Here is a 27,552-nt window from a genome sequence, read left to right as displayed (position 1 = left end):
GGAGGAAGTTTCATCTTTGGTAATTGAAGAATCTTCCTAGAGCAATGACCCCAACACGGTTACACACTACTTGGAAGGCGGTTAAAAAGAAGACTGAAGAAGCCTGCCAGTAAAATGATGAGCCAGATTCACTCTTAAAGGAGGGGGCTTATAGAAAGAAAAATGGCATATTTTAAAATGTACTTTATATTTTAAAAATCCAGTTATATGTCAGTTTAAATAAGAGCTTTAGAACATTTTCAAGACTTGATTCGCATTTTTCTTAAGAGCACTACTTTCAAAAATAAGAGTTACTGGCATTATAAATATAAATCATGTTACAGAGAAACTTGGAGAAGTGACTATTCGAAATTCTATCATAAATACATCACTATTAGCAATGTATTTGCCTATAATTTTTCCCACTATGTAATTATATTTTAAGTAATTTTTAATTACATCCCATCTTTTTAAAAAGAACTAAAATTAGTCAATAAAAATAGCTTTGGGAAACCCACTCTAACCACTTTTTATAAATGGCTCTTAACTTCTCCTTAAGCCCATTTCCTCCAATAACATGACTTTGTATGAACTTACACATTGTTTGAAAGAACGAATAAGGGAACTAAAGTCATGCAGAAGGAAACTAGATTTGCTTAACCTTGAGGAAAGGACTGAGTACTGCTGGTCCAATAGTTTATTTCTGAAAATACCAGTAAAACCGGTATTTTTATTCTTCTTTTTGATTTTCAACTAAAAAACCTTCCATAAAACAATTATCTCAACCATTTGGTTTATTGAACTTTATACAAAACTTTCAAAAAGTTTATTTGTGAGAGTAGAGAAGCTGCCTATATGCCTTTTGTCTGATTTGTATACTTTCATTAACTTTTTTCAATCAAGCTATTAATAACCCTCTTGATTTTTTAAACTAGAATGAATCCTAACCATTTTCCCCCTCAACCCTTTGCCCAGTTTTCAACTTTGTAATTCTGCTTGTAAGGTTTCATTTTAATTTTACTGAGTATTATTTATTGCTCTGTAATTTTATCTCTATGTAGGAAAAACAAGAAAAAATGCAAAACAGAAATGCATCTTTGGGATGAAGTCAGATACCAAAGATACATATTCGCTAACACAAAAACAAAAAACTATTATAAATCAAACCATTCTGGTCATTAGAAAAATTTATCAGTGTCATGACATAAACCATTACTGACCTAACCTTTAAGTTGAGAAGTACTGACAACAAACTAAGTTCTTTTTATCTGTCATCACTTTAAGATTAATGATTTTTTCAACATGACTATTTTGAGGACAGAAAAATGGAGAATCATTGGAATTTTAGTTCATCTACTATTAAGATAAATGATAGTATAATAGGTATAAATTCAAAGTTGGATTCCAGATTTTGTGTTCAGTGCAACTTACCTACTGGAATTGCTAAGCAAATTTTTAAAAAACTTCCTTTCTTCAGTAGAACTAAATCCTACGTTCCAAAGAGTAGTTAGCCATTCTCTATTAATGTTTAACACCCACTACGCATAAATTTTCATTTGCTCCAATTCAGATGCTTTTGAGAGGAAGATCAGAATAACCAAATCTGGGTTTACTATTCTAAAAAGATTTGGGGGCCATAATAAAAGTAAAAATTGGTGGAAATATTTGTTTCAATTCTAACTGAAGAAGGCTAATTGTAAATGCTTGAATAAGGAACTTTTATTTTTTGGTCTATGTTAAGGGCAATATTATAGGTTACAAATTACATATATAAATAATACTATATACTTGTTTTATTAGAAGTATTGTTTTTATAACAACAAAACAATGTCGTTTTGTTGTTTAAAATTCTTTCAAAAACAATTTGTTGGTTACTTTGCTGATTTAATACTATTGGATCTTAATTCAGGAAGTAGTTTAAAAATCCAGAAAAGTTCACAATATTTGCTTTTAAAAAGAAAAACATAAAAATATATCTAACAGTACAAAGACAATATTATGAAAAAAAAATCACTTCTATCTAGTACTGAGTTATAGTTTAGGTTTTTTTTTAAAAACACATAGTTTAAATGAATTCATATCAAAAACTACATATCTATACTTATAAAAAGGCTTATAGTAATGAATTCAAATATGTAAGATATTGGAAAATAACTCATATATCAAATATACAAATTATCATTTTGCTTATCACACAAAGTACTCCCAAACAGCCAACTGCCCTAAAAGTGAATCATTTGGATTTGTGATGGAAAATGTTAAGAAGCCTCTTTTTCAAGTAATTTAATCTATTTCCCCCTAACAATTCACATAAATTCATGTTTATAAGTCTTCATTGCTTGAGGCTTTCATAAACTGGAAAGCACTATATGAAGACTAGCATTTACTTAAGAGGAAAAACTTCTAAAAAAATCTAGTGATCAATGATGTTAAAATTATCTTTTGTTTATTTCATCTGAAAAGGTCTTCTTTTTGTAAAATTTGCAATACCTTGAAAGATATAGGCTTTGGAACCAGCAAAAACAATACCACAACATTTTCTCATTAAGTTAGTCCAGTAACTTCCAATTCTGCATCAGAGGAAATAATTGTCAGAATATATCCTCCTCCCACAATTCCTTCCAACCTATAAGGTGAATTTTTTGATAACATAACTTGATTTACAGGAAAGAGTTAACCATTCCATGTTTCCATGGAACTGATGTCTGCAGTTTTGACAACACTAGGCACAGACTAATTCCAATAATGCCATTGCTGACCTTTCTAACTCAATCCACATTTGTTATAAAAACAATTATCATTCAGAACTTTGCAAGCTCCACGTCAGCAGGAGGTGCGATTGGTGTGGAAGCTACGTGATAAATGCCTGAGGGAAAGAGTGCCTCATGTCACTCAAAGACGACCCCTTCCTACTGCTTCAGGAGCAACAGTGACAGGCTCTCATCAAGTTCATAACTTAACTGGAAAGGTGTGTAAAGGCATATGGATTGCACATTCCAGCAACAGTGTTTTCATGTGAAGGTATTCATTTAACTCTCTGTAACAGTGTAGACAAAAATGGCAAATGCTTCCTGGCATTTATATAAAGTATCCTAGCATTAAGGCATTTGTGTTTACCTGGGAATGCGTATTAGTTTGCAAAGACTGCAAACCCTGCATTCTACTCTCTCTGAAACATAATTGCAAAAATCATAAAGATCAAAGAAGTAAACTATTAGATCTGTTTAATATTCACATTTAAAAACTAAAACAAAACCAGTTATTACTGTAAATTTTAGAAACACATAAAACTGAATTTTTTTTAATAGCCTATACAGAAGGAAATAAAAGTAACAATATTTCAATCTAATTTACCTCCGTAGACTGTAAGCTTTTCCTTTTATCGTAATCAGCCTGTCAGCACACCACCTGGAATATAGTAGGTGTTCAAGAAACTATAAAAACACTGATTTCGCATTTTATTTATACAAGGAAGAATGTTTTTCCTGGTCATCTTGGAATTAAGGAAATGACAGAAAATGTATATAAATGGACCACTTTATTCTGCATAGGAAAACTAATAACAAGCTAGAAAACTCTTAACTTTGAAAAGACCCTTCCTAAGGAGCTGCCAGTAAAAATTCTAAAATCTTTTATATTCCCAATATTTCTACGGATTACATATGTGGAAAGCTGCATCTTAACAGCTAAGAAATCTTATTCCAGCCTTTATTTACATTTGTAATAAAGGCCTTGCTGGGCTTTAAAAAAAAAAAAAAAAACAGATCTACTGAACTACAGATACGAAATCTAGCAAAGTACAAGAAAAAAATAGCATAACTCAGCCTTGCCTTCAGTTGCTGGAACTCTGAGCCATTTACAACTAAAAGCCAGGACTCAAAAAGCCTATGAATTTTATTTATTAATATTTCTATTTCCCCCACCTCTAAGCAATCTGAAGCAATTATTATATTTTCTAAAATAAAACTTAGGCAATAATATTAGAAAAAAAAGTTTCTCACTGAAGGTTTAAATTTCATATACATTTGTTTAAATTCATGTACATATATTGCTATTGTTAACTAGGACACAGAACACAGTAATCTGCTTGCTAAGTGGCACTTTTGAATAAATGCAAAACTACAATGACACCTTACTGAAATAGGCAGGGACCTCAATGGCATTTTTTAGTGTTTAATACTTCTTACCATCATGAGTTGTAGAAGTTGGCAGATAGAACAGTTATGAAACATTAATTCTAATTGCAACTAGATGAATATTCCTTAAGAACATTTAATTTAGAAAACTACTTTTCTTAGCAGTGCAAAACCCTAACTAATGATGTTGGTTATTTTATTAACTTAGAATTATTGCCAACTGGAGCAATTACTCTCTTGCTTAAATAATTTGTTATAACTAAAAAGAGGAGGTAAGAATTAGAAAAGAAGCAACATTTATTAAGTGCTATATAAGGTGACAGGCTAAGAAGTCTGGCACAGATAATACCTGGTGTTATTTCCATTTGACAAGTAAGAAAGCAAAAGCTCAGAAGTGAACCTGTTTTATAATTTAATCAGAAGTTAGACACAACTGTGCCTGTTAGATGTCAAAACTATGTTTTTAAGTTTGTATTAGTTAACCTAGTAAACATTATTCTCAATGCCCTCACAAGTGAAGTAAAGGGGCTATTGTTCAGAATAAAAATGTTCTCATTCATCATGTTGGGAAACACTTTACTGACTCTTTCTGAGCATTTTAACGTTCCTTAGATAGTCTCTGCTACGTCATGGTTTCTCTGATACTCTTTAAGATTAAGTATGTATTACAGAGACTTTTAGGATTTCACATTTGAAGGCTAACTAGAAACAATATTTCTTACAGTGTGTATAAAAACTTACTAGGAAAAAAAAAACTTTGGTTTTTATTCAGCACTGATATACTAATGTAGCAGTTTTTAGTTTAGATTATAAACCCAGTAATAAAACACTCAGAATTTGTATCTTGTTAAAAGATCTATTTCCAAGATAAAACTAAAGTGTGCTTCTTTAGCAGATTAATTGCTGTGAGATCATCACTTTAGTTACATAAAAGCTAAATGGAAGTTTTAATGATTCTTTTCCAGCTGTACCACAATGTAACTTATTCCCACTAGGAAAGCGACTCTAATTTCAAAAGTGGTTATTAGCCATACCCTTTCTTTTAGTTTTACTATAAACTGCTGTTAGGGAAAAAAACCTGCAAATTGAAACGTAAATTCATACTACACATTAAGATTTTAGATAATCTCAAATCTATTACTTAGTTACCGCTTATATCTTAATATTTGGCAAAACTGACTATGTAGCAGTATGTTTTCACTTACAGAACAGTGGTTACATGGAGTAGAAATAAACTTTGTACATGAACTGTTAAAGTAGATCAAGGGATCAAACTGTCAAACTTGGCACATTCACTGCATTTAAAAACCAACAGTGTTATTATTGTAAATTTTAGAAATGTTTATTTTACAAACACACAAAACTAAAAGAGTATTTTAGTCCAACAGCCTACAGAGAATAAACAGGGAGCTACATGCTTATAGTTGCACATTTGCATTAATATCCTTGCCATGATTCTAAGACCTTAAATCCCTGGAAGAGAGGACAGAACATTTTGATTTCAAAAAATATTTAAATTAAAATGTTTTACATGTACAATATAAATAAATATCACTTTCAGATCAAGAAATAATAAAGATTAAGGAAAGCAGTGCATACCAAATGAAACTCTTTTTACTTTTGAGTCAAATTCTACAACATGGAAAAAGACAGAAGCCTACATTACAGGTTTGCAGAAGTTCTTTAAGTGCTTTTGAAAGTTAGCAAAGCTACAAATTTTGTCAATAAATAAATCAAATTAATATTTGTTAATAAGCTATGAAGTGTGTAAGAAAAGACAAAGCAAGCTAAGTGTGTTAGAAAGTTGACTCATATTTTTTGGCACCATCATGAAAACTCTGTGACTGAGCGGCACATCATTTCCAATGTCACCAATAAGGCCTCAGTGTGCACTCCAGGACACACTTTTAAATTCTCAGGCAGTTCCTTCAGAATATTTGGGAGCATCTGCAATGTCTTTATATTTCTGGCATACAGATCCAATAACCAGTCAGTATGAGCACTGGTGGTTTCTTTATAATTCTTATAAGCCACAAGCAGCTCACTTAGGTGAGTTAACCCTTTGAAAGCTAAGAGGAACTCCGAAGATAAATCAAAAATTGAACAAAAATTTAGCAACATCCTACTAAGTAAAAATGAGCCAAATTCAAGTTGCTGGTGGTAAAAATGTTTCTCTGCTTGGGCATGAAAGTTCTCCACTGAATCTTCTATTTTTGTAATAGCAAATAGTTCTTCCTTGATTTGAGATGATACCACATAATCCAAGGGCAATTCTCCCTTAGAGTTCCTCTGCTGTAAAAGCACTGGGCCTGTGAAAAAGAAAATGCACAATGTCAAAACATTTTTATTTTGGCAGCTGAACAGTTGTTTTCTCTATTTCTCCAAAGCACCCAGGTCTCTGTTTACAATCGTATTTTGTACAAATTCATGTTGACAAAATTAACTGGCCATACATATTGACTGCCTAATAAAGGTACACTAAAAAACCCAAAAATTCTAGTCAATGCCTAATTAGGTTTGCCTAAAAACACACGCCTTAGTTCAATAAATACTGTAATTACAAATTTTAAAAAAGCATATCAAACTTCATAAATTGTCATGTTGAAATAAGAATTTCAGTGTTCCCAGAAGATATTAACAAAATGTGTTCTTCCTCAATATGTATACGAGTCTTAAATGTATCTTATAATTTCACCAAGGGGAAAGAAGTACTACCTCCTTCCATTGCTAACAAGTGACTGCAACAAAACAGAGTATAAAACCATGCACAGACACAGATCACACTTTTCATTAACCTTCGCTTATGTTCAATTTTTAGTATACGTAACTGATTTACAAAAAATTAAATGTTAACTGCTCTGAGTCAAAAGTTAGATTTCATCTTTCTGTCCTAGCTAAACCTAATTTATATACATAGCAAACACTGAAGAGTTTATCCCCTAGGTAGTAAAGGATAATATGGGAGGGCAAAACAACAATGACTCAGTATTTGGTCACATAGCACTGAGTACTTTTACCCCTCTGTCTGTCAAGTCCTGTCATTATTTATGTACTCTGCCATAAAAATGTTATGAAAGATCTAAGATTTTTTGTACTAGAAGACATAATCAGAAGATCCTACTATACAACATAAGAGATACTGTCTGAAAACACATCATAGGTGCAAAAATTCCTAATGATGAAGCTGATGCAACATATATAAAGGCCTAGTTTATAAAATATGTTTAATATAAAAAGGTCAATGACTGATAATATGTAATTTAATTTTATGGGAAAAAATAAAATTCTAAAACTAGGTCTCTTTTCATTATATTTCAAAAAGTTGTACCAAGTGACTCCTCTTACAAAAACAAACAGACAAACAAACAAAAAAAAATTATGGACAAGATACCGAAAGTAAACAAAAGTTTTAGAGACATAAATAACCGATATCACTTCTTTCAAGACTGAGTAACTCACAAAGAAGAATGATGTAGCTACTATAATGATGCTGTTAAATGTTAGACGATATGATAGGTCCAAACAGAATATGACTAAGGCAAAGCTTAAGCTGTACAGTTGCCAAAGGACCTCAGTAAATTCAACTGCAAGTAGGTTTCTTCTTTTACGACAATGAACTCATCCACGTACTATTCTCCAACAAGAGCCCTGGAAAAATTCACTTTGGTCAGTATAATCCCACTCTCTAAAGAGTTGGACTTAATACAGCAATGGCTCTTATACTGCTTAGATCATTTGAAGCAAGGCCAAATATAGGCTTCAAATGTCACTACATGACTGAGTAGAAAAATAAATCACAGGTGACAGAACATTATGGTTTAGTAAACATATAATATGAAAAAAAGTAGAAGAACTGAAAAATATATTGATTATGAAATGGTGTCAGTAAAACAGACATACTAAGGCCTTTAGGGGGCAGGAGAAGACTATAAATAACCAAAATGCTTCTGCTACCAAGCTATACAACCTTTCACATATGTATATATATGGAGGGGAGGGGGAGGGCTAAAGAAAATTTGCATTTTATTTTCATGCAGAATGAAACAGCTTTAATTACAAGACAAAATAATTTTAAATTTCCAGTTAAAATCAGGACAAATAAAAGTAATGGGAAATATACACAAATTTTTATTTCTGCATTATAAACTAGTCATCACTTTTCCTTTGTTTCTCTTCTAAAACACAAATCAGTTATCAGCAAAATTTAACATAAAATTTATATTATTCAGTTCACATGTAAGAAGAATGTCACTGAAGAGGGGAGTGGGGGTGCTTTCTAAAATAAAGAGATCAAAAATCAAAAAAAGCAGCAGATAAATATTAAGTTCAAGTTATCTCCATCACAAAACCCCTGCACAACAGTTACCACCATTTGAAAAAAATCTTTCCACTATAACTTAATTGACTGCAAAATGTGAATGGAGATATTCTAGGATATCTTTCTTTTTGTAGTCTGTAAAGAAATGACTCATTTAAAAAAAAAAGATTAATCGAGTTAACAGTTACATATAAGAAATGAAACAAGAATGGAAAACCCAAGTAACCACAATGGAACACTTACATTCATTTATTAATAAGATTTCAGAAATGGCTGGTTCACAAAGACATTACACACTTTAAGAGGATTAATATTTAAAACCAACCCACTCAATTCAAAATACACTCTCATACACAAACCTAAATAGGCTTTATAATTAATGAAAATGAATAAATAAATATTTACATATTATGGAAAGGTATCCCTATTAAATAAAATGCTTTCATTCTAGGAGACTTTTTAATCTTTTTCACTAATATGAAATAAGGGCGTTTTTCCTTACAGACCTTAAACATAAAATGCTATCTACCTCTGAGGGAATTCATCAAAAAACTGGATAATTTATCAAAACCCGTTTAGCATAAATGCACTCACCCCCATGCTGTAGTAGCAGCTTGCCAATTTCTACATGTCCGTTTGACAGTGCATCATGCAAAGGAGTCACCCCGTCCACTTGAGTGAGCAGATCTACCTCTGGACAACGTTGCAAAATTTCCTGGACACACACTGTGTTGCCATAGTTACAGGCTTCATGCAAAGGCGTCCAGCCAGCATTGTCTAAATTAGAAATCAAGGCAAGTTTTAAAATAGCAAAAGTAGGACTTCTGGCAGTAAAGTATTGATATTCTACTTCCTTTATCAGTGTGACTTTCTAGGTGCTTCATATAGAAATAGCATGTTCTGATAAAAATGCCTAAGGTCATTTTTCTAATTCTAAGAAAAATAAATTAAAACAATTTTAAAATAATGATTTTGAGATCTATCAAAATATGGACAAAAAAATGTTTCTGTGCTATTAATTACAAATCACTATATAATGATTTCCTGGTATTGTAACGGGTAATATTTTAAAGATATGTTAGGTAAATATACTTAAATGATTTTTCTTAATGTCGACATAACACTAATACCACAAACACTAAGACACTGGATCAGACTACAAAAATACAGAACTTACCTTTAACATTGATGTCTATTCCTGGCAAAGAGAGAAGAAGAATCAATTTCTCCACTTGGTTATTTATGCAAGCTCTATGGAGGGCTGTTTCTCCTGCCATAAAAAATTAATAGATTATTCCAGAGAAGACAAGATATCAACTAAAGAAAATAATCAAAGAGCATGAACTAGGAGATCTGGCCACATGCCAGAAAATTATTTATTGAGTTTTCCTTTTGACTGGTTTAAACATCTCTTGCATTAAAAAAAAAAAGAAAAAAAAAAGAGGGGGAGGGATACCCACCAATCCATGGAGCTTCTGTTCTATCAGCAATTCCGCAATGAAATTCTACTGCAAAAGGTTTAACACAGGCATTGTCTCCCCTAGTTCAAGGTTTAAGGCGTCAATCCCGCTATAAAAGCCCCAAATGATCAGAGAACACCAAAAATACTGGGTTTTGAAGCAATAAAAGTTTAGAGTGCAGTTGCCCTCTCTTAAATTTATTCATGAACCTACGTTAAATGTATGGCTCTTTTTTATACAGCATTTATAGCTTAATTCAAATGAATGTTTCTGGCTAAGCACGAGTGCCTCTACACACTCAAGTATAATTCAGAACTTCAAATCCATTAACAGATGGTTTGCTGCTTCTCAATAGGCTGTCTGGCTTGGCTACAGCAGCACAGAGAAGGAGAAATGGGGGAATCTTAATATAAACACACACACACACACACACACACACACACACACACACACGGGGGAAAAATGTAGTACCATTTAAAGCTGAATAAGAGTGACAAATGAAATGGTAAAGTTTTTTCTAGGAGGGATGCAATTAGTGCCTGTTGGCTAAAAGGGTCTATATCCATCTCTGTTGTAACCAAGATTAATAAGATGTAAGTGATAATGTGATGTAAAGGGAATTAAAAAAAAAACTTACAATAAGCAATTACTTAGAAAACAAATGAAATACTGAATCAAACCCTTTCTTGCTATAACATACTAAGTAGCACATTTTTACAGTGTTTAATTTTATAGATTATCTTTGTAACTTCTACCAAAACATTTCTTTTACATGCAGGGAAAGGCTTTTGAAGTTTTTTCTCTACTGTTTCTCCGTTCTCTTCCTCCCTCCCAGTTCCCTCTGCTGTTCAGGCTAAAGTCATTCATATTCATTTTACTTTCTGACACAATAAACAAAGAAAAAGGACACTGTTCGTGTAATTAATACCAGAGTTCCACTTTAATACATTTTTCACATTTTGAGCTAAATGGGCAGCTACTGTGAATTCATCAAATGCCAGTTATGAACTTTTATCATGTGGAGAGATTATAAGAGCCTCACTCCTTCTGTTTACATTGGTGTCCCAATGATAATTTTTGTATTAAAAGTGCAATACCGCTCATTAACAAGAGACTCTGCAACTTCCTTTGGTCAGGTATAGACTTGTGGAAGGTAACTTCTATTTGTGAGTTAAGAGGTTATGAAGCAAAAGAGGTGCCAAAGTGAATTATTACTACACTATTCTTGTTACTCCATCCTTTAGGTACTTAGGTTCCAGTATAGTTAGAACCAAAAGCCAAACACATTTCATAGTCTGGGCTCAATGCCTGGAAGAAAAGAGTCCATATGCTTAACACAGCTATGTAACATAGCCTACTCCTCATTCTTTGTTCACAAAATGTCTAGGACTGAAAGAGATGAAGACTGAATTATACTTTCAAATCAAAAGACTCTAATCCCAAGCTGCACAGGTTGAGGTGGAATAGAAAAGTAAGGCGGGCAAGTCTGGAATGAGCTCAATATGAGCTAATATCTGGAGAGGAGGGGGATAAAGAAGGGGGGGGAATGTTCTATTATACTGAATATTAAATAATCACATTCTCTGCACACGTGACAGTTCAAAAAAAACACCAATATTCCAACGAAGAAGGTATTTTCTGGAACTAGTCAAGTTCAAGGATTCATTGGGGCCAGTGTGTAAAACTTGCAAATACTGACCACAACCATGAGAAGTTCTTAGCATAAATTAACTTAGATACTTGCAATACCTTTCAGATTAGTCTTGTGAAAATTCATCTTTGTAACTAAAGAGGGGCAATTCTCCTTGGAACACGATAATTCTCCTTCTGACTTCTTTTTCAATCTTTTTAACGATGAACATTTAGCAAGGTTCAGCTCTCTGAAAATAAAGTAAGAAAAAAATGAAAGCTTGTTTTTCACCAAGGCATGGCAGTGTACATTACATAGTGAATACTTTTTAAAATCTAGCCTCCTGTTCATTTAAACCCCCTTATTCACTCAAATCTTTATTGCTTGCTTTTTATATTTATTCCAAATGTGCTGAAACAAATTTTTATGCATTCGTTTTTATTAACCTTGTACCCCCAATTGCTCACTGAAAAGTTTATGAATATGGAATGTCATGCAGAGGAAGAGCCCAAGTAAACTACATTTGGCAAAGATAAAAAAGCAAAATGCTAAGCTCCAAATGCAGGCTCCTGCTCCCCATTCTTATTTTCATATTCTGATCCTATTCTTCCTAAAAACATGTTAAGGTTTTCTGAATTTTTTACAGCATACTTTTAGAAAAGGTTTGCATGTGGGGGAAGCTACTGCAACAATTCAGAGTATCTTACATGCGTATGCATTCTGAAAACCAATCTTTATTATATACAAATAATGATTTAAAACACAGGCAAAAATAGTGTGAAAGAATCTGAAAAACAGTTGTATTTCTTTTGGAAAGCACTTGGTCTTAACACAAAGAAAACAGGTACCTTGAATTAAAGCAATAATGTCGATCATATGTATTTTTTTAATAAGTCTCAAACTCAGTTTTCTGCTACTCAGTATAATTCAGACAATGTAAGTATAAAGTTTAAGGAATGTCTCCAAAAAAGGACTGTACTTAAAAAAAAAAAAGTTGATATATAAGCATCACTTACGGTAACTCTGGCAGCCCTTCAACTTGTTTCTGTTTCACACCGTTCAGCATTAATAAGGCTCTCTGAGATTCAAGGCAAGGCCGCTGTCCTATTTTCTTTGGTATCTGCGTCTTTCCAGTCCCATGCACACCAGTCTTCCCCAAAGCTGGCAAATAGGAATATACCTGTTGCAAAATAGTATTATATTGCTTTCTCAACTATGAAGACCTGGAAAGCAGTCAAAAGAAATTACCTGATTCATTTCAACATTACAATCAGTTATATTTTCTTGGTTTTATCACCATTGTTATCCTTTCTCATTTGAACATGCTAGAACAATAAGAAAGTTTCTAGTTCCAGGTCGTTAACATGACAGATACAAAAAGAAAAATATCTTCTTGTAAATAATTATTTTTTCAAATTCACTTTTGATACTCTTTCAGCAAAGTTCTCATTTGGATTAGTCTAATGCCCAACTTGTTATGGTTTGTTTGCATATTTTAAATATTTATGGTTTATGTACAACCTGTATTTTGTCATTTCCATTTTGGTAATGCCTTCCTTCAACAGAAAACAAGTCTGGAATGAGTGGACTAAGAAGAGCAAAAGTTGTTAAGGACAAAAGATTGCTGCAAAACAGTATTTGCCCAATCCGACTAATGAACAAGCATATTTCTCTTTTGTTGAAGAAACTGCTGAAGACAGTGGATAGTAATCAAAGATGGCCAAGATAAAACTGGAAAACTTTGAGTCACATGCAGTTTACATATGTGTATATAAAGATAAAAACAAATAACCTTTGGTATCGTTTACAAATTTTGCTTTTTAAATACCATTAAATACTACATAAAAATTTTCTGGATCTAGATCTTTTCAAAATAATTATCTTATGTGCTATGGCAAATGATTAGGAAACAAAGTTTCTGCATTGTTTTTCTGACATCAAGCCTTAATTACTCTCAAGTAATTAAAATTTCTATCACTAATTACATTTCATTTTGGGTGTTGAAAAATAACCACTCTTACATAGATTTGAAAGATTACAAAGATTTACATGAATTTGAAAGATTTAAGGTTAACACTTTCTGTCCAATTATTAGAAATCACAAAACACATTTGAAAGTTGAATTTATGAACTCACTTCTTGGCAATTAGAAGAATAGAGTGGTCTTACCATTTTCTGAAGAGAGAGTGGCTCAGCAGAAACACTGATGGAACTCTGTAAACACAACTTTTTAAAGACTGCCTCTGCAACAAACATTTGAAGCCAGGAGGAGGAAAAGGAACAAATGAAAATCTCTAATTCCTGTGAAGAAAAGTCTGGACAAAACAACAGAAGTAAATATAGTTACAGCTATACCCTATAAAAGTTCTGTCTACAGAATATTTTCTTCATGGGTTTTTATTCATTCAAATGATGATTCTTATACCAGTAAGATTCAGCCCCATAATTTTCAACCCCCATAAGGGTTAATACTCCTATTCCTTGCCTTTCAAGAAAAAAAAAATTTTATGGCACATATTCTCATATTCGAAACAATCATTTCTTTTTATTATTTTAAATAGAAATCTTGAAATTAGATACATACACACATGAGTCAATAGATAATATATGAATAGATAGATATGAGGTTTTAATTACTATATCTTCTTTAATTTTAATTTTTTTATTTTTTAATTTTATTTTATTAACATATAATACATTATTAGCCCCAGGAGTACAAGTCTGTGTATTACTGTATTTTCTGATTAATGTTAAAGATCTTTTCCCACAAAGCGTTGTGCCTTTTGCCAACAAATACTTAGTTTTTTTAATGGACACATATGTTACTTAATTTGAGCTGACAGGAAGAAAGAAATTAGACCCTTTCCCCTGACAACATCCGTGAATCCTATCACTGCAGAGGAGGAATAAATGTACAGGAAAGGAAAATTTAAGACAAGAGAATGTATAAGGACTTCCTTAGAAGTCTGTACCCACTCTACTACAGGAATTAAGGGGAGGGAACTAAAATTTTAAATAACAAAACCCCAAAAAATCCAAAAGCTTAAATCTCTTCTTCCAAAAACCTCAAGTTCTGCATATACGAAAGAACTGAAAGTAATGAAAAACTGGAATGACTATTTGTCACGTAAAATAATCTATTTGCTGTTATGAATTCTCCATTGATACTCTCTGCATAAGTAACAGAATGGATGATAACGTGGACTATAAAGAATAAATAAGACCAATCAACAAGACACTATAAGAGCTAAAACTAAAACAGGAGAAAAAAGTTGTGATGTTATACAGCACAGCAGATTCACTACTAGAGGGAAGAAAAATTTTTTCCTCTATCCTCCTAGGTTCTTTTGGCTGGTCTATTAATTAAACTGACATAAGACAGATTAATAGGAGAAAAACAAATTTGATTCCTTTCATATGGGAACCTTATAGACATGAAAGGTTCAAAGACAGGTAAGTGAAGTTTATATGCCCTCCTGAGTTAAGGAGAAGGAGAGTTGGGGTCCGGGGCTTCAAAGGAAAGGAAGACAAATTTTTAGGAAGATGAGAAAAACAAATGTTTGGTTAACAAGTATTTGACATGCTGTGTAAAATACAATGAAACACAGAGAGTAATCTGAACAAACAGGCTCTGCCAAACTTGACCTAGCTTACCACATCTATCTTATACATTTTGTAGTTATCTCTGGTGGTGGCTCTCTTCCTGGACCTGTCCCTCTATCTAAATTCTTTTAGGCAGTTTAGGCAGTAACGAAGAGTCCTTCCCAAGTCTTATGATCCTTGATTGTCTTCAGCTCAAAATAACCCACATGCTAACGTGGCACATTCTGGGGTGGCATATTCTGCTTCCCTTCATTTCTGCCTTTGGAACTTCCCAAGAAGTTTCACATTGTAGAATTTGAGTTGGTAGATTGCTCCATCTCACTGAACCAGTATCTTAGCCCTGAGAAAGGGTCAGCTCAATTAAAAGAGCTGTGTCTCTTTTTAGGACATAGTGATGCTGGTGGGCTCCCAAAGTTAGGGTCCACATTGTACAAAATATCAGGAATCTACTAAGAGTTATTGCTATGGAAGCAAAAGAATAGCAAATGCTGATGGTTGGGGCAGACTATAATCTAAATCTCTAAGTTCTGAAGGCAGCCAGTCAGGATTTCTACATGTCTGGCTCAAAACATCTTCAGATGTAATAAGGGCAGGCAATGGTAATCTGAAAGATTTTCCTGGTTTGCAGTTTCACTGTCTCTGGTGAGTTTTCTGAGGGGCCACACAGCAACAGGCATAAAGACAGTCCATGCATAAGCTGCTGTGGTAATGTCTCTAGTTGTCCAGCTTTTGCTTGCACAGCTTCTGGAAAAGGGGAGTTTCAGTTCTCAGAGTTTCCAAGTCAGAAAGGTGGAAGAAAATTTAGAAGTGTCCGTTTGAACAGTTATAGCCAAATACTGGAGGCACTAGAAGAATTCAGGATCTAGTCCAGTTTATGGGCAGAAAACAAGACTTCAAAGACGACGAACGGCAATAGAATTTGATATCCATAAACGTGTATGGTACTGAAACAATTTTTCTCTTTACAGTCCCCTACATTTAATCAATTTCAACCACAGTAAGACTAAGTCATTTGAAAATTAAGTTCAGTTTCAGTAAACTTGGCCTGATTATTTACATAAGTGCAGCAAGAATAGTTACTGATCATATAGGCTCTTCTAAATCTGCTTTGTTGGAACTTTTCATAATGAATCTTAGATTAAACTTTTTTTTATTTTTAAGTTTTGTGTATTTTTTTTGAGTAATCTCTACACCCAGTGTGGGGCTTGAATTCATGACCCCTAGATCAAGAGTTGTATGACCTACCAACTGAGCCAAAAAGGCACCCCTCAGACTGAATTTTCAGAAGATCTTGAGAATAGAAAGCCAAGCCAAGGTCCTGTCATCAGATTTTGTCTGTTATACCTACAGATGGGGATAAACTCCTCTTTTCTTGAGGTCTCCCAAACATCCAGATTTCTGAGCCTGCCAGCAAGTGACCTTGTTTACCTGGTAAGGCTGCTGGGAACCCTTGGCTGTTTTTCCAAGGGGATTTAATGGCTCCATGAAGTCAGCTTTAGTTCCTTAAAGCTGTCTGGTCATATCTGATTCTATGCACATTCTCAAATATGACATTTCAGCCAAAGTTTTGGCAATACAATCAATGTTTCCAATTGTGTCCTGTTTTAAGGAGAACAGACTCTTATTGAACTTATGCAAATAGCTATACTGCCATGAAAATAAGAATGCTAAGAAGCTTCTGACTTCCAGAGAGATCGGGTAGGGAGGAAAGTACGCACTTCATCTTTGTTTACAAAGGATAGTATACTTTACCAATTTGTTGTAAAGTTTCCTTAAAAGTGGAAAAACATAACATTTACCCAGCAATGTCATAAACAAAGTCATAAAAATTACCATTCTCAGTAGTTCATTCAGTCTCATAAAATTAATTCTTGTTGATCTTAATCTTTGCAGTTTTATGAAGCTATGTTTCTTCATCAGAGTTGCGCAAATTCTTACCCAGTTAAATGTTATGATCTTAAAATGATCAGAAACATGTATTCTAGAGTATTTGTCAGGGTCCTTTCCATGAATCTCTTGGAGGATGAAATGTATTCGCAAAGGCAACAGAGAAGAGCAATAACACTCTGTAAACAACAGACTTAAAAATGGCTTAAGACCCTTAAAAAGGGTCGGTTAAGAGTTCATTACAATTCAATTAACAAGAAAATTTGGTTACTTCTGTGGCATACTCCTGAAAATGATAGCTAGAATTACAAGTGATAACATATACCAGGGCGTATCAGATATCTGGGAATTTTCTATTATTTTTGGAACACTTACATACACCTATATAAATACAACATAAAGAAGGCTTAGGTATTACTTCTTATTTGACAATATTTCCCCATGTGATTTAAACCTAATTAGTTTAAAATCGCTCATTTGACAAGGAGAGAGAACAGACCTTTTATAATATTCTAGACATCCTCTGCAAAATCCCAAATTTAATTCAAAGTAAAAAAAGACTTCATTTAGAATTTGATTTGGGGGAGTTTGTCAAGAATATCAAAAGATTTTACAACACTTGGTCAAACAGGATCATAAGCCACTGTGAAATAATTTCACAAAAGTGACAAAAACTTTGCACTCAAATATAGAAATTTAGCTGGGGAAAAAACAAAGCAAAAAACAAAACCTTAGCTCTTAAGAGAAGACTATTTTCTTACATAATCAAAGACTTGACAAAGACAACGTAAGAAATTATTTTGATAATACAGTGAATCTTTGTTTTCTAGGCAGATTATTTTAAAGGTGAAGAAAAACCTTTTACATTATCAAAAGCAAATGGATCTTCCATGAAAACATTGTCCTTTTAGCAGATTTAAGGATACTTTTAGTATTACTTAAAGATAAAGTACATTATTGATATCAAAGATTATTTAAGGGGCGCCTGGGTGGCTCAGTGGGTTAAGCCTCTGCTTTCGGCTCAGGTCATGATCTCAGGGTCCTAGGATCGAGCCCTGCATCTGGCTCTCTGCTCAGCAGTGAGCTTATTTCCCCCCTCTCTCTGCCTGACTCTGCCTACTTGTGATCTCTCTCTGTCAAATAAATAAATAAAATCTTAAAAAAAAAAGATTATTTAGAAAAATGACAATGAATACATTTACTTTTAGCTGATTTGAGCACACAAGGTAAAAATTCTTTCTCCTTCACATTATGAAACATCAAGACAAAACTATTTGTTTCTTCCTTACCAAAAACACATCTCCATACCTCTTACCTTCTTTTAGTAAAAAATTCAACTTACTTTCCTTGCATGCAGTTATTTCCCCTATTATTTCCAACAGTTTTTAATTACATATATTAATTACAATTCTTAACTCTCAGAATATTTAATTTCTAGTGAAAATTAGGAAGTAGACAACTGCGGTATTACCAACAAATTTTGAATACACTCTACAATCTCTGGAAGTCTACTGTTCCTCTTAGTAAATGTGTCAAAGAGACAAAAGACAAGTTCACTAACACACCAAATATCTTTAGTTCCTCTGTAAAAGGAAACCAGAAGTGGAAAAACCTTTAAACAGTAATTTATGTTTCACTATTTCATCAATTTAGAAATGATCTAGGTATTCAATGAATTTCTATCATTTAACTTGACTTAGCAAAACTCTAAGGGTTTAAGAAGTTACCAAAGAGATTTGGAAAAGCTATTCAATCACACATACCATAAAACAAAACTACTATAGAAAAAACTCACCTAAAAACTCTTACCCCATTTACATCTGCCTAAATCACTTGCTCCTAACAATTATGTTTAGATTACCCATGAAACTGTCGTAAGACATTAGACAAAGCCAGGCATCAACCAACCTATTTTTCTTGCTCACAACTTTTTTTTAAAAGATAATGTGAACTTATTTCACTAATAAAGTCAGGTAGAGTAAAAATTATATGTCTGCATTATATTCAATGTTGGCAATTTTATTTTTATTTTTTATTTTTATTTTTTTAAGATTTTATTTATTTATTTGACAGACAGAGATCACAGGTAGGCAGAGAGACAAGCAGAGAGAGAGGAGGAAGCAGAGCAGAGAGCCCAATGCGGGGCTCGATCCCAGGACCCTGCTGAGCAGAGAGCCTGATGCGGGGCTCGATCCCAGGACCCTGGGATCATGACCTGAGCCGAAGGCAGAGGCTTTAACCCACTGTGCCACCCAGGCGCCCCAATGTTGGCAATTTTAAAGACATGTTTATTGTAATTAAACCGGTGAACTTAAACTAGCTTTAATACTAAATACTTTCCCAGATTATGTGGACCTTAAAGGCATTTGCATTAGTCTGATGTATTTCTGAGAATGTTAAGATTATTTAATGTAGAGTTCTTTTTATAATTTTAGCAATACTATCCAGAGGTAGAATAATATTATACATCTACCTGCCGCCCCACCCCGCCCCCACACACCTGCAAACAGCCCTCACAGGTTTTGTTTTAAATTTTTAGTCATGGAGATAGGCATGATAATGTAAAACTCATTAGTTTATAAAAGAGCAGTTGGATCCAAATTTTGTTTTGACAGTTGGAATAGGTTAAATTCACCTGCTCAGATGACTAAAGCTCTTCAGTATTTATGGAGATGATATTTAAGATTTTTTATTAGCTTTGTTTCCAAATAGTTCTTTTGCTTACTCCTTCAGATAAAAAGAACTTCTCCTTAAAGGTTACATTTCAAAGAATGGATCTTAGGTCTTAGAGTATGTGGCTGTTGAAAACTTATATTGCAAATACACCAAGTATCCAAGTTTTCTCCAGAATGGAGATCTGGGGCATATGTGCCTATGATTTGTCAGGAACGTAGGGAGACTGCTATTCAAACTTTTCTTTCCTTTTCTTAAGTGCAGGACAATTCTATTTTCAATGTTCTGATCTTTTACCATATCTACCAGCATTTTAAGATTTATAGGGAAGATCTGGGGGACAGTAATTGTTTCTAGGACTTCATTTCTGGTTTTGCAAAGATCTGTAGGATATCATGGAAAAGATTTCCAACTAAGATAAAAACCTAAGGATTTCTGTATCTACAATTTTAGGGTTTAGTGCAATATACCCTTGGTAAATTTTCTGTAATGTTTCAAAACTCAAAGGCCTTCTGATTGCACAATCCAACCTTGGACCAATTCATCTTAGGGGGAAAAAGCCTCTACTGTTGCTTCTATGAGACCCTGAACATTAGCCTTTAGGCCGTCAGCTGATCATTTGTAAGAGAGTCTAAGAGATACTCTGGTCCTGTTTCCTCAGAGAGATGGATTTTTCCTAAGGGATCCATCTGGCTTGTCAGTTAACTACAGCACAACTATGGGTCTGGTGAATACTCTTTTGCAGCTAATCAAGGTTCCCCCTAGTGGAGTTGTGAATGGCTACTAATATTTCTGTTCACTAAATTTGGTAGGTCTTCTGAAAGTAGAGGTAAGAGGGCTTTATTATGTTAAAGATTTACTGGTGTTCATGGGTCAGGAACATCCTCAAGGGACACTGCACAGGAAGGCCTGAAGTAGCAGGGGCTGATTACAGACCCCCTGTGAAGCAGGAGGAATTTTAAGAAATTGCAAAGGAGGCCTACTGCTCATAACAGGTGCTTCTGTCTAAATTTACTTCCTAGCCTTCAGCATTTACACTATTGACCAGTACACTCTGAGCTTGCAGATGAGGCTGGAAAGTTGTAGGTAAATCTTTTAGTAGAAGGAAATGCAGTTTCCTGGGTGTTTAAGGAATTTTGGGGGAAGACAGGGCAATTTGGGAAGTTAAAGAAATCTGCTGAGGAGATGGGGCTGGAATTTAAGATGGGAAGTTTATAGGGGATGTGAACTTTATTTTTTGTTCGAATTTCTCTTCTTTAATCTTATTAAGGGAGTCCCTAAGGTTAGCTTTTATATTCTTGTGGGTCTCTCTTTTTAAATCTGGTCTTTACACAGTACCAATAAGACAAAAAAGCTCTCTAAAATTTTTCCTTTTATATATAACCAATTGTATATTTTTGTATTACAAAGGATTTATTGCCTGTCCATTGACATGAGGGATCTTATACTAATCTTAATAGCAATTCAAACCAGTAAACCTTTTTGTGGAAAGATCCAGAAGCAACTTTTCATGCTTAGAATCAATCTTTACGGGGCACCTGGGTGGCTCAGTGGGTTGGGCCTCTGCCTCCGGCTCAGGTCATGATCTCAGGGTCCTGGGATCGAGCCCCGCGTTGGGCTCTCTGCTCCGCAGGGAGCCTGCTTCTCCCCTCTCTCTGCCTGCTTCTCTGCCTACTTGTGATCTCTCTGTCAAATAAATAAATAAAATCATTAAAAAAAAAAAAAGAATCAATCTTTACCACAGACACAAGAGGCAAGGTATAGAGGATGCAGCCCCTGTGATCCAAGATCATTCAGAGTCTACCTTGGTTGTTAAGAGTAAAAAAGATATAGTGAAAACAATGTCTCCAGTCACAGACATGCTAATCTGTGAAAATGGGCAGACACTACTGGAATGGGACTTTTCTAGCCATACTAAAACAACATAGGCTGAGATGACCAAGGCCTCTTCTGGACTAGGGCCTCTCATGACAAACTCTCCTCACAGCTTGCACAGTCAGACAAAGGGAGTGCTACTTATGACTTCATGTCTTGGAACCCTAGTCTACTCAACTGGCCACCAATCGGCATGCTGGTATGTGCACCTTCCAGCTGGCAGAAACAATGGAAGAATATTCTCACTTGAGTCAAGCTCTCAGGACATAGAACAAGACAAAAGGAAAACCTCATCCAGTTTCTCTTACATGTACACTAACTGAGACTTGGGTCTCTCAGAGCCAGAGTAATACTTCATAGGGATGTTCATTTTGGGGAATTGCGCGTTTTTTTACCAAGTATCTCATGACACAGAAATTGCCTTGAGGTTGGTGGGTGACCTAGTTTCAATCTAACCTGCTCTAGGGCAATTTATCCTAATATGAGAGTCCTGAGTTAGGCAGCGGGCACTCTAATAGCCTTTAAATGCTTGACCTGTGCCCCTCAATTTTGCATTGACTTTACTTTATGTGCATGTTGATGCACAACAAAGTTTGTCTAAACATACACCGTTTGATGAGAACATGAACTCACCAGTCTGTGTGGCCAGTGGTTCAAAAAAGTAGGTTTATGGGGTTTATGCTTGTGTTATACCCTATGGTTTTCCTCCTTATGACCAACGACACAGCAGAAAGACAAAGAAAAACAGTGACCATATCTGGGAGGAAAATGATCAACAAAAATCAAGATTACTCATAACAAACCCTGAACAGAGTCACTATACACAAGGAACTAGTTTCACAAATACTTCCTCCTGCTAATCTGTATTTAGAAAAGGAAAAAGAGGACTCTCACCATTCTTGTTTCCACCGGACCACATAGGCAGAGATCTGGGACACTGACATGGTAAGAATTCTTACCTTCTGCTGGCTTTCTGTCAATGGTCCCAGGATCTCAGCATGAGCAGCCCCAGAGGAAGCAGTAAAATTACTCTCTCTGTGGTCAACTGTAGGGGAGGAAAAATTTTTGCTCTTCCTGAAGTCTACTGGTCTTCAACTGTCTTTAGCTCAAATTAATCCACATGCCAAGGTGGCACATTTTGGAGTATCATCTTTGGTTCCCCTATCACTACTAACACTGGAAAAATAAGAACTAGGAAAAGTCAATAAAATTAGCAAAATAAACATAACAGGTTAAATGCATTTTAAAAATTGAACAGAATGATAAACTAATTTTCAATATAAAGCATAAAACTTGACCTCTGTAGTCAGAGGCTGAGTTTCTTTAGGCTGAAAAGACACCTGACAACCAATTAAAGTTCTTTCCTATTCAGATGCTTTACCAAAAGGCTAAGGGATGGTATCCTTACAGTCCTTGATTGTTTGATCTGTTCATTTGGGGGGAGGAGGGTAAAAGAGGGGGAGCAATGAAAAAGAATGGACTAAGTGGGTGGAGAATTTTCCCCCAGGGAACGTTTGGCAAGGTTTGGTTGTCACAACAAGGGTAAGAGGTGTTACTGGCATCCAGTGGTCAAAGCCTTGGAAACTACTAAATTCCCTATAATTCACAGTGCACAGGAGAGTCCCCAACAATAAAGAATTATCCAGCCCAAAATATAGAAAGTGTTCCGGCTAAGTTAGAAACTCTGCCTTGCCTAAAGACCTGACGTTCTTGCCTTGAGGCACACTGCCATCTGGGCAAATGGCTCCAGTCAGATGTTAAGTAGATCCAATTAGTCCCACAAAGACAGGAGATTGATGAATTCAAATAATCCTTTCCAAAATGGCCTCAACTGCAATATAATCTATAACAACTGGAAAATAGAAAGGAGTTATTTATAACCTTTTGTTACAACTGACTAGTCACAACCTACCAGACTATAAGTACTACTGAAACTGCATAAGCAGTGAACTGAAGACTGATAATCAGAAGATTTTAATCACCTTGACATGTTACATTTTATAAATTTAAGATGTACAGCCAAGTCACTTTGATACATTTACATACTGTAACATAACTGCCATTGAAGTAACATTATATAACATCATTATAGTATAATATTATCTGTATTCATTATACTGTATATTAGATCTCTGTGGCTTATTTACTACTCTTTTTAAGTTTGTACCCCTAAACACAAATCAATCCTACCTCCCACTTCCCATCCTATAGTACACCATTTTGATGTGGGGAACAAAGGCAAAATAAATGTATAAGAGAAATTAAATTTCCTTTGTAGCCCACTGACAAGTAGCTGAGATAGGCAGAGTGACCTTCCTCAAGGAACTCAATTGCCTCAATGTTAATGCTTTGCCAGAGGCAAAAGACAACCTTAGCTAGACATTAGCCCAACTTCCAGGATCCTGTAATTCTTTAACATACAAAATCCCTTTGGAAACTTCCTTTATCTCTATCCCCCCCAAAAAGATGTATATTAGCAGTCATCCTCCAAACATATGGCTTGCTGATAAACATCTGAAGGGTCTCATGACTAAGGTTTTAATAGACTGTAGTAAATGAATGACCTTTTCCTATAAACAGCTAGCCCCTCAAGGTCCTAAAAACCTTGCTTCCAAATCCCTTAGAGACTTAAATCCTATCCTTAACCCCTCCCAACTTAAAACTATAAAATCAGTCCCTCCTCATAACCCCAGGGAAGCTCTTTCTGTCCAAGGTTAAGATCCCTGTGTTTAAAAAAACCAAAACAAAACAGAAACATCTTTTTGCACCGAAGAGGTCTCAAGAATTCTTTCTGGACCATTCACTCCAGCCACCCCAACATCACACCACATCAATTTCACTCTTTTTTTTGTTGTTGCAGGCGGTGGTGTTGGTTTTACAGGTTTGACTTTTAAGATCCTGCATGTTAGCAGTATCATATGGTACTTGTCGCTCTCTGTGTGACTTATCTCACTTAGCATAATGCACGCAAGGTCCATCAATGTTGTTTCAAATGAATATCCTCCTTTGTCATGGCTGAATAATATTTCATTGTGTAGGTACACCACATATTTTTTATCCATTCATCCAATGACAGGCATTTGGGTTTTTTCATATCTTGGCTATTGTGAATAATGCTGTGACAATGGGTGTGCATAAACCTCATCAAAATGCTATTTTCACTGCCTCTGGGTATGAACCCAAAGGTGGTATCGCTTAATTATATGGTAGATCAATTTTAATTTTTTGAGGAACCTCCATATTATCGTTCATTTTATTTGGACTACTCTACATTTCCACTAACAGTGCATAAAGGTCCCCCCTCCTTTTATTAAACACATCCTTTTAAACACATCAGCTCTTGTCTTCTTGATAATGTCCATTCTAACTGGTGAGGCGTTATCTCACTGTCATTTTAATTTGCATCTTCCTGATGATTAGTGATGCTGAGCATCTTTTCATGTGCCTGTTAGCCATTTTGATGTCCTCTTTGGAAAAATGTCTCTTTAGCTCCTCTGCCCAAATTTTAAAAAGATTGTTTGTCTGCTATTAAGTTTTGTTAGTTCTTTTATATTTTGAATATTAACCTCTTTTTTTTCCCCTTTTCAAGATTTCATTTATTTATTTGACAGAGACAGTGAGAGAGGGAACACAAGTGGGGAGAGTGAGAGAGTGTGGAAAAGCAGCCTCCCACTGAGCAGGGAGCCCGATGCGGGGCTTGATCTCAGGACCCTGGGATCATGACAGTAGCCGAAGGCAGATACTTAACAACTGAGTTACCTAAATACTCCATAACCCCTCATCTGATACATGGTTCGCAAAAACTTTTTTCCATTCTGAAACAATTCTTTTGAACATAAAATGTCTGGTTACATATTTTTTTTTTTTAAGATTTTATTGGTTTATTTGTCAGAGAGAAAGAGAGAGGGAGAGCACACAAGCAGTGGGAGAGAAAGAGAGAGAGAGAAGCAGGTTCCCTGCTGAGCAAGGAGCCCCATGTGGGACTCGATCCCAGGACACCGGGATCATGACCTGAGCGGAAGGCAGTGGCTTAACCAACTGAGCCACCCAGGCGTCCCTGGTTACACATTTTTTAAAAAAGCCTATCATCATAGCCTTTACTACAACCAATTGATCTCTTAACTTATCACCTCTAAGAGGAGGCAAAAAGAAAGTAGAAATAACTTTCACTGTACAGTTCAAAAGAGATAATCCAAATGAAATTATTCATCCAGAAAGAGCATTTGATAGCTTAAAAAAAAACAAAACAGAAAACACTAAAATCATAAAGGATCCACATTTTACCAGATAATACATTTAAAGGGAATAATAAATAGATGAAAAATAGAACACAAGAAACTAAGCCACAGGACTGTAAGCCCTTTAAGGACAGGATCATTTTTGAATCCCTTACAGGTTATAGGTCACTGACTTGCAGATAACAAACATTTAGTATTTGAAAGATAGCTGAATGCATGAATGAATGGCAGAGACCAATAACTGTAGAGAGCTAAACCTAGATCATCTTTTCAAAAGTTTATCACATCATGCCACTCCTCATTAAAATGGCTTCTAACTCTTTCTTTGCCTTTATTTACTCTTCTTGCATCTTGCCAGCAGCCAGCTACTGTAAGATTTCACACAGGCCCCACTTTTTCCTTTCTCAGTTTTGGCAAATGTTGTGTTTTCTAATGGGAGATGTTTCCCTGACTCTGCCCAACTCCTACTTATCCTGTAGGACTGCTTTCCTTGCCTACCTGGTATAAAGTGTAAGTTCACTCATCTCAACACCTGGCTTTTGTTTGAATCACTTGGCTTTTTTTTTTTTTTTAAAGATTTTATTTATTTATTTGACAGACAGAGATCACAAATAGGCAGAGAGGCAGTGTGGGGAGGGGGGGCAGAACAGGCTCCCTGCCAAGCAGAGATCCCAATGTAGGGGTTGATCCCAGGACCCTGAGATTATGACCTGACACGAAGGTAGAGGCTTAACCCACTGGGCCACCCAGATGCCCCTCACTTGGCATTTTTAAATGATGGATTTGCATCTACTTGTAGTCTATTTCTCCCACCAAAAGCTCCAAAAATTTAAGAACCATGTTTTGTTTCACCTCCTTCCAGTGTACATGGCATTTAGACCAATGCCTGGTAGAGTGGAAATAAAAAATTGCTGAATAAATGAAGAGAATAGAAACATTTTGAAGAGATCCTTAGTAAAATTATGAAAAAATACTGATGAAAAGAGGCCTGAAGCATGCAGAGGGATTATAATAGAGATTTAAAAAATGAAAGTGAATAAAGATTTTGAAAAACTATCAGGATAATGATGTAGATGGAGAAGGGCATAGGAAGCTTTATTAAAGTTCTCTAAAGATATCAAAAATCTTACTGTAGATTGTGATGACATGTTTTCTTTCCACTAAAAACAGGAGAAGTTTAAGTTAGAAAACAATGTCTTGTTGTCTATCTTTATAAATAAAGTTTTACTGGAACACAGCCATGTCCATTTACATATTGTGTATGGCTGCTCTTCCTACAACTGCAGAGCTGAGGATAGACTGTGAGTCTGTAGAGCCAATAATACTTACTATGTGGTACCACACACACAAAAATTTGCAAACCCTTAGTTTAAGCCAATTTACCAGGAATTTCAATTAGCCATAAAAATACCCCTTTCAGATCACTTTATCTTAAAATACAGAAAAGGAGATAAGAAAACTTTCTGTTCAAAGTGTTCAGAAATAAAAGAGAATGGCGTCAATGTGGGTTGACAGACATGAGATCTGATGGAAAGGAGAAAGGATTTTACTTACCTAGTGAAAGATCTTCTGCCTTAATTTTCTACAAAAACTAACAACAGTTTTACTAAACTAAAATTAATAGATTTGAATCTGAGTAGCATCACAATATGAATTTTATACTTTTGCACTAAGAAAAACAAAAATGAGCTACCCTGTGACCCTGCAATTGCACTACTGGCTATTTACCCCGAAGATACAGATGTAGTGAAAA

General features: G+C 34.8%; 1 protein-coding gene across 1 annotated transcript in view; it reads right to left on the bottom strand.

The window, feature by feature from the left end:
- Positions 1-5,559: 5,559 nt before the first annotated feature.
- LOC111148340 (SMC5-SMC6 complex localization factor 1) overlaps positions 5,560-27,552 on the bottom strand; it is a 65,833-nt gene continuing 43,840 nt past the window's right edge. The window contains 6 exon segments of the mRNA XM_022504849.1: positions 5,560-6,424; positions 9,028-9,210; positions 9,611-9,703; positions 11,643-11,773; positions 12,540-12,703; positions 13,693-13,838. Of these exon segments, the coding sequence (XP_022360557.1) occupies positions 5,943-6,424; positions 9,028-9,210; positions 9,611-9,703; positions 11,643-11,773; positions 12,540-12,703; positions 13,693-13,838 (1,199 nt within the window). The 3' untranslated portion in view covers positions 5,560-5,942.

This window comes from Enhydra lutris, unplaced genomic scaffold (genome assembly GCF_002288905.1).
Source record: "Enhydra lutris kenyoni isolate GAN:26980312 unplaced genomic scaffold, ASM228890v2 scaffoldscaffold19, whole genome shotgun sequence".
NCBI classification, from domain to species: domain Eukaryota; kingdom Metazoa; phylum Chordata; class Mammalia; order Carnivora; family Mustelidae; genus Enhydra; species Enhydra lutris.
This window is presented reverse-complemented; position numbering and strand designations above follow the sequence as displayed.